At 29.7% G+C, this 8,402-nt stretch overlaps 1 protein-coding gene across 4 annotated transcripts; it reads right to left on the bottom strand.

Annotated features, from left to right (window-relative positions):
- Window positions 1-394: 394 nt before the first annotated feature.
- LOC110651734 (lupeol synthase) lies at window positions 395-6,813 on the bottom strand. 4 transcript variants are annotated; one of them, XM_058148404.1, is made up of 19 exons: window positions 6,655-6,813; window positions 6,274-6,487; window positions 4,375-4,560; window positions 4,197-4,286; window positions 3,880-4,077; window positions 3,586-3,670; window positions 3,286-3,452; window positions 2,972-3,160; window positions 2,759-2,872; window positions 2,432-2,551; window positions 2,210-2,335; window positions 2,033-2,131; window positions 1,842-1,898; window positions 1,678-1,724; window positions 1,451-1,594; window positions 1,188-1,365; window positions 1,027-1,107; window positions 826-909; window positions 395-646 (listed from the first exon to the last, which is right to left on the bottom strand). In XM_058148404.1, exons 2-19 carry the CDS (start codon window positions 6,472-6,474, stop codon window positions 524-526), a joined length of 2,289 nt encoding a protein of 762 aa, XP_058004387.1. In that variant the 5' UTR covers window positions 6,475-6,487; window positions 6,655-6,813; the 3' UTR covers window positions 395-523. The 4 variants fall into 4 exon arrangements, with proteins under 4 accessions (XP_058004387.1, XP_058004381.1, XP_058004389.1 ...); XM_058148398.1 differs by having other exon boundaries at window positions 6,274-6,495; window positions 6,655-6,811; XM_058148406.1 differs by having other exon boundaries at window positions 2,210-2,332; window positions 6,274-6,495; window positions 6,655-6,810.
- Between the last annotated feature and the right edge of the window lie 1,589 nt (window positions 6,814-8,402).

The raw sequence follows: 8,402 nt of genomic DNA on the forward strand, positions 1-8,402 counted from the left end.
TTTTGGTGGAGAGAAATTTGAATTTACCGCAGATGCACCAAGGGTTTTAGAGATTTGTAAAATTACATATGTACCCTCAAAATTTTTAAAATTCTAGGGGCCAGTGCACCTCTGGCCCTACGCCAGGTTCATCTCTTATCAAAATATCATTATTATATTTAAATTATTTTTAACATTATGAGTCAATCAAAACTAATTATACTAAAATATTTTATCTACAATTTTTGAATACAGACGATTGCATTTGGGGTATATGAGATAACTGTGGCTGTGGAAATAAAGGTTGCCTAAACTAACTGGCAGGTTATTCATGTTAGCAATTCCGATAGCACTTGTTAATAAAATCAAAATAGATAGATAGATGGAAGGGAAAGAGAGAATTCATCCATTCGTATCCATAAACATTCACTTCATTTGCATAACCTTCCACTTCATCTCCATAGTCATTTCCATACCCTACACATATATAATTTAATAAGCTTAGGTATAAAAATCTTACATTTCCCAACACTTTAGACATGATTTAGATATTTTTCGGAGGCAAAGGAACATGCCGGAGATATTCTGCCAGAGCCCACATGGGAAAAATATTCCTATATGCTGAGTAGTGTAACATACAATTCCTCATGAACACTCCCATTATTTCCTGCCATAAATTCATAAGCATATCAGTAGTAAGTGTTTGAATATGAAGTAAAAGCATATTGTAATTTACTAACATATGTTGTGGTTCTTCTCTTTGTCCAATCTTTACCTTTGCTTATTTAATAAATGTTTGATTGTATACTACACATGTATATATGTTCAAATAAATGAGATATATACCTGTTGTGGATAATCACCAAGTTGTGTCTGTGAATTGATCAACAACTTTGCAGCGCGATGTAGAGGTGTAGGGTCTCTTTGGGCCTATTATATATGTACATAAAAATATAGAATTTACGCTCTGAGTTTGAATTGTGGGATAAAAACAATCCAGGAAGAGATTGGATATTAGATGTTTGAGTTACAAGTATAAACTGATACCTGTCCGCCATGAATCAAACCCATCATAGCCAGGGCAGTCTGTACCAAATTTGATCGGTTACCCTCAAGAGGAGTATATACCTGTAACAAAGTATACGCGTGGTTGGTGAAGAAATAATCAAAGGAAGCACCTAAGTTTAAGTACAATCCAAAGGGGCTACCTTCTTTGGGCAGGAAAGGTAACTTTCTCCCCATCCACCATCATCCCTTTGTGATTTAAGAAGAAAATCAACACCTTTACGAATAGCACCACAATTGTTGTAAGTCTTGCCAGCAGCAGCTAACCCTCCAAGCCCAAACCACGTGCCATAAAGGAAGCATATTCCCCAATTTCCATACCTTCGATAATCCTTGCTATATAAATAACTGATTGCTGCAGATATTTTGGGTTTACAACCAGCAATCACTAGTAAATTAACCATACCATGAACCATCTGGCTTTTGTATGTGTTCAAGGAATTGCACAGCATTTACAAGGAACGTTTCGATCTCTTTCTTCCTGTGCTCAGGATATAACTTCTTGAATAGAACCAAGGCCTGGATTGATGATGAAGTACACTCCACATACCTGGATAACTATTTTATGTCATCTAGGAACTCACATAATCTAGACATGCTAAAGAAAAACTTTGCATGCTATAGAAATCTCACTCATGCTCAATTACAAGGTCTTCAAGAAACTCCACAGGATTGAGCCACTAATTAAAAAGGGGAAATGTAATTAATTACAATCATTGAAAACTTTTGGAGGAATGATAGTGTAAAGATTTTCAATTCACTTCTTTAAGATTAGTTCACCATCATGAATTAGTTACCTCCAACCATAATCTTGCTCCTGCTGGTTCCCAGGCTGATAAACCACCATTTTTACTCTACAATATTATATAAAATTTAGCTGATTGTTAATTTCTTTCTAAGAACCATGCATGAGGAAGAAGCAAACAAAACTACTTTCTGAGGTTAATAAGATATAAACAAGCACTGTAGTATTGCGACTAATCCATACCTGAAGAGAAAGTAAGACATTGACAGAATCGTCCAGCTTCTCAGGTTCCATTTTCTCACCAACAACTTGCGAGGGCATCATAGAGAAAAGCAGACAACACTATGAAACATATAGGAGAACTTAACACTTTCTGAACTTGTTTGAAATATAATTTAAACTTTAAACAGAATTAACTACCTTCATACTTTCTGCAGTGCAATCGGAAACTTGCCATCCATGATCTTTATCGGAGAAAGTCCATGATCCTTTGGATATATGACGAAACATACTTTTGAAGTCACCAGAAGGATTCTCGGTGACCTTCTAAATTTTAAGTCGGAACAGAAAAGAGAGACTGAAGTTATAATTTATGTCTTGATACTACAAAGGAAGAACAGTTAAGGACATAAACTTGGAAACCTGAGAATTCTTTATAAAGTTGTGTCCTTCCTTAAGTGTAGGCCCTATTTCATCAGAAAGGTTGCTAGCAATCAAACCTTGGAGGACAAGACTTGTGTCCCATACTTGACTGCCAAAACTCTGCAGATAAATTCATCACTTTATCCTTTTTGCATGCTATTTGTTACATAATAATCAAGTGCTTTGAAGACAACTATTAGGCACAAAGGGAGTTTAAATACGTAGATATACAAACAAAACTAAGAAAAGAATCGTCCATTTTCAATTAGTAATCAAACAGGAATTTCAGAATCTCTAGCGCTATTATGCAGAGAAGTGTGTACCAACCTGCATCTTTATTCCATCTTCTCCAACCCATACATAATCAGCTACCCTAGCGAGATGCTTCCTAAAAGCATCCCCATTGGGATCTTCAACCCAACAAGCAAGCATACATAGTGGCTGTTCCAGTTGAGTCAGCACAAAAATCTCTAGATGATAAGAAACAATAGGAAAAAATTATCACTACATCCGCATTTTTTTTTTTGCTCCTTTTTTTACCTTTTCCACACATCCAATGGTAATGTATCGACTGTTTTCATCTTCATAATGAATGTGATCCATCGTTATTTTGAGAGCCTTTTCTCTCAATTTGTTGAAGGGCCAACGAGTGAAGAGGGGCTCACCAAATGTGTGAAGAGCATCCCACATCAATATTTGTATCAAAGTGTGGGGGTAGTGATTATCTTCCTGCAATAACATTTTCATTGATCACACTGCTTATCTGAACACAAAATAAAGTTTCACAGGATAGAAAAATGCTTCAAAATTTTACAGACCACTATGTGTGAAGATCAAAATGAATGTCAATTCACCTTTGCACATAAATGGCGCACACTCTTCCACTTGATTTCGTGATAAGGTTCATTATATATTTCTTCTCTTATTTGTAAAATAAGAGGTGTGATTGGACCAACAAACCTCTTCCCATACAAGTACGACATAGGCATGTAAGTGAGTCGACAGTAGCAAAACATTTTTGCTGCACTCATGCAATAAATGATGATCAGAATGTGAGAGGCACAAGCACCCAGGAATTCAAAGTATGCAGCTAAATTCAGAAGAGGGATGGCCCAAACAATTGGAAAGATGGATGGGAAAAATAAATTGCAAACCTGGATGCATGGGAAAAATAGTAGGAAAGACCCAAAACTCTGGGGGCATAGGGTTGCTTCCATCCCACTCATAAACACCAAGTATCTGAAATTTCAATCAATTAGAACCAGAGTTAACAAATAAAAGCAATCTGAAAAGAATCTAGCAGACCAATTTCAAGAAAATTATAACAATGGTCAGTAAAGCAAAATTATAATTTAGTGATGAAATTATAATAGACCCAAAAATTCTCCAAAGAAATTATTCCTTGGAGATTGGAAATTGATGTAAATATGTTACAAATATAAGCGTACTGATAGCCATGTCTTTCCCCATGAGCTTATGGCAGTCGCACCACCATGATCAAGAATCCATTTTCTCCCTCTTTCACAAGCATTATCCCTTCCACCATCACGTCCTTGGCCAAGTATGCGCATGCATATATAGTTAAGAACTGTACAGAACATGGTACTGTGACCTTCAATGTGTAATCCCCACCCACCATCTTCATTCTACCATTACCATTTACCACAATCAGAATTCAGAACAAGAAATGAAGAAAAGGGTAACTCTTAATTATAAAAAATATGAGTTCTTCTACACAATTAATTGTTAAACAGCAGCATCACACCTGATGACAGTATATGTAACGTAGGATCTCCTTGCGATGTTCTGCAGAGAACACAGTATTAAGATGGCCTGTAATATACAGAGAGAAAACCTGCATTTGGAAGAGGGGGATGTTGAGAAATTGCACGAACATGTGGAGCAGAGCTTCGTATAAAAGCAGAAAATAGAGAGAGAATCACCAGGGGAGGAAAATAGAACATTGGGCCTGCATTTTCTGCGCACCAGTGGCCATCGCTAGCCTGCAAGGCTGAGAACAAGTGGACGCTCCTCCTTAATGCGGCAGTGGCAGTTTCAGATGTAATTTCCTCACCGTCCTGAATCTTTACTTGAGGAATTGTTTGTTTGAACTTTTTCTCTCTCAGAAACTGTGTTCCAAGCCAAGTGCTTTCAGTAACTAGAACAACGATCCAATACCTTCAGGGGAAACTAAAGTTCAAACAGTTTGTTTCTTTTATGGCAGACTAAGATTTTATGGTTTTTAAATTTTTGTAACAGTGTTTGAGGGTAAGGGAAGTTTTTTAAGGTATGTGGTCTTGTTTGGTTCAATTTTTCTGTTTACGAAAGTGAATTTTCAAGAAACTTATAAGCTTAAATTAATTTAAAATTATAAGTATTTGATATTTTAAGTAATTATGTATTTGAGTAATTATAAGTAATTAATAGATAATATGTATGTATTTAGTTAAAAATAATTTATAAGAATATTTATTATTAAAATAATTAAAAAAAATATTAAATTAAATTTATAATAAAATTTTAAAATTTAAATAAGGATAGTATAGTGAAATATTTGATTAAATTAATTTATAAATATTAAAATGAAAAGGTAAGTTACTCTAATTTTTTTTTTATTTTTTTTTTAGCTTACAAGCACAACTTATAAACATAAAAATAGTTATAAATAAATAAGTTAACTTATTTTTTAGAGTTTATAAGTTAAATATTTTCTATTTGAAATCAGTTATAAATTAATTTAAACTTATATGTATTTAAAATTTTAAATAATTATATGTTTGGTTAAATGTTGATAAGTGATTGATGAATAATTAATGTATTTAATAAAAAATGACTTATAAATATATTTATTATTAAAATGATTAAAAGGGATATTAAATGAGATTTATGATAAAATTTTAAAAATTAAATAAAAATAATATTGTAAAATATTTAATTTAACTAACTTATAAATATAAGGCTTATAAATACTAAAATTAAAAATTAAGTCCTTAACTTTTTTTTTAACTTATAAATTTAATTTATAAATTTAAAATTTATTATAATTAAAAAAGTCAACTTATTCTTAAAAACTTATAAAATAAACATTCTTCTAAGTACTGTGAAGTACAAGAGACTGCTTCACTGACTTACCTGGGATTTGAAATAATATATCAACCAAATAAGACAAATTTTTACACTTACCTTGTAGCTTAGAGTTTCTTAACCAAGTTATTCCAAGCCATACAAGGCCTTAAAGGATTTAAAGGGAAATTGAATTTTTTAATCTTTTTAGATAAATTGAGAAATTTTACTCTAAATAAAAAAAAATAAGAAAAATTTTAATTTTTTAGCTTAAATTAATTTAGATAAAAAAAAGTTAAAAGTAACTAAATTAAACATTCTTAGTAAATATTGGATGAAATTGAACATTTAGCTTTTTTTTTATTAAATTTCAATATATATAAAACCAAATATGAATATCATTTATTTGAAAAAAAAAAATTAAGCACAAAAGGACTTAAAATAATAGTTCTTTTGTACAAGAAAAGCAAATTTATTACCGGTAACACTAGCCTAAAAACAGGTTAAAATGTGTGTTAACTGATACATGCTATAATTAAGTAATTGAGCAAGTTTAACAATTTATAAGTATCCAAATATATATATATATATATATATATATATATATATATATATATATATATATATATATATATATATATATATATATATATATATATAAAGAGGTAATTGAGCAAGGTTTGTAAAGAGAGAGAGAGAGACTATAAAGAGGTAATTGAGCAAGGTTTGTAAAGACAGAGAGAGAGAGAGGAGTTGGGATGTTTATCATATGTATGTACCTGGAATTGCCAAAGGAGGTCAGAGCTACACCTGACCTGGAATCGATTTTTCCAGAAATTTTCACGAGCAGCCTCAACCTCAGCTCGCTCTTCAGGGAAGCCGCCATCAGGATCGAACTCCCATATTTGCCTTCCAAGAAAATTGTTTGTGCTGTACACGTAAGGATCATTGCCTCCTGCTGCTATCTTTAGCCTCCACATTGGTTGCTTTCTTCTATATCACTAGTTTCGATTATGGCGGATAATTAATAATGGAAAAACATCAAGTTGGTTAGTAAGGGAAAAAGTAAAAGGTTTAATAGATTTAAATCTATGGAGGAGAGAGAGTTAGAGATGAAACAATGAAAATTACAAGATAAGAGTTACTTTCAAGTTGGCAACCTTAATTATACTCCTTATCCGAAAGCACAATAGAACACAAGAATATTTACAACTCAAAAGTTTCTCCTTTCTTTGTCTGGAGCCTAAAATCACTAGAATAAACAAGGATTGCAACTTCAGCATATGTTTTTCAAGCTTTAGATAGGCATTTATAATGTTTAGATATCCACTATTATTAGTATTGATTGAGTTCAAGGTGTAGTGCCCGAAGAAATAGTTGGGAGGTAAATTTATGACAAATTATTTGTGTAGTTTATTTGTGGCGAGCAGTGGTTGAATGATTTATGAGTCGGTGTGTTTGGAAAAAATAATTAGTAATTATCTTTTTTATAGTAGATTGTTTGTAAGCTTTTGCTAAATCATTTTAAATTTAAATTTTTTTTTATTTGTTGGATGACTTTATTAATAAGTGTAATTTACTTTTTAATAAAATTAAATAAAATAATAATATTTATGTGATTCATTCTCTTTAAATTATATTCATAGATATGTTATTATCTTCTATTATCATTAAATAATAATTATAATAATTAGCTTAAAATATTATTTTATTCATTAATCTAATTACACTTAAGAGACATTATATTACTCATTATTCAAAGTCAATATATGGTTATTCTAATTAATTATATTTAATATATTTACTACTTTAATTTCATAATACATCACAAAGAGCGTATTCAATGACAATAGCTTTTAACAATAAACAAAAGTCTCTTTCTTTTAGAGTTTATTCCCTTTTTCCATACATGGGACAAAGTTAAATAACTTTCTACAATTCTTTTATTTATGATGTTAATCCCCTTTTAAACATAGATACAAAATTACATATGAAGGGTCAAAATTTAAATTTATATATTTATTATAATTAATAAAAAAATTTTATATTACACTTTTATCAAATAATAATCCCAATCCATTGGTTTTTATAAATTATATACAAAGCAATATAACTATGAAAAAGTCTACGTGAGCCACCAACCTTACAAAATTGTATTCAGATTAAAAACAAAATTAAAACATTTTAATATTTTTATTAAATTTAATAGGGATTTAACTATAATTTTAAAATTGAGACTAAGTTATAAGTTTATTAAAATATTGAGAACTAAAACTAAATTATCAATAAAATAAAATCTTAAGAGTTAAATTATTTTTAAATTAAAAATAAAGTTAAAAGTATTTTAGTCATTTTTTATAGAATTAACGATAGCTTAATTGAAATTCTAATGGCAGGATCTAAGTTATGAGTTTTATCAAAATAAAACATAGAGGGTAAATTTAATTTTGATTCTTTAATTTATATATATATATTAAATAACATTAAAAAAGAATTTAACTCTGATTATAATAAACTAAATATAATTGAAAATTTATTATTTTATTTTTAATTTCGCTCGTTTCTAATTTTAATATTAATTTCAATTCTAATATATGAACTAAATGGACCCTAAATTATAGTTTATCCTATATTAAATAGTATATAAACAGTATTTTTAAATTTGAACTAAATATAATTTAAATATTTATAAAATATGATTGTAGAAATTTTTTATTATAAATTATTAAATAATTATATAAAATTAAATAAATATAATTATTATATAAAAATAATAATTAAATTTTAGACAATTTATTCATTGTTATTTTATTATTTAGTGCTTCTGTCAGACATATGCGTCTATGGACCACCAACAAGTGATTTAGATTTATTTTCTGTAATTTCTCAAGTGTTGACATTAAACAAA

Source organism: Hevea brasiliensis, chromosome 1 (genome assembly GCF_030052815.1).
Source record: "Hevea brasiliensis isolate MT/VB/25A 57/8 chromosome 1, ASM3005281v1, whole genome shotgun sequence".
NCBI lineage: Eukaryota > Viridiplantae > Streptophyta > Magnoliopsida > Malpighiales > Euphorbiaceae > Hevea > Hevea brasiliensis.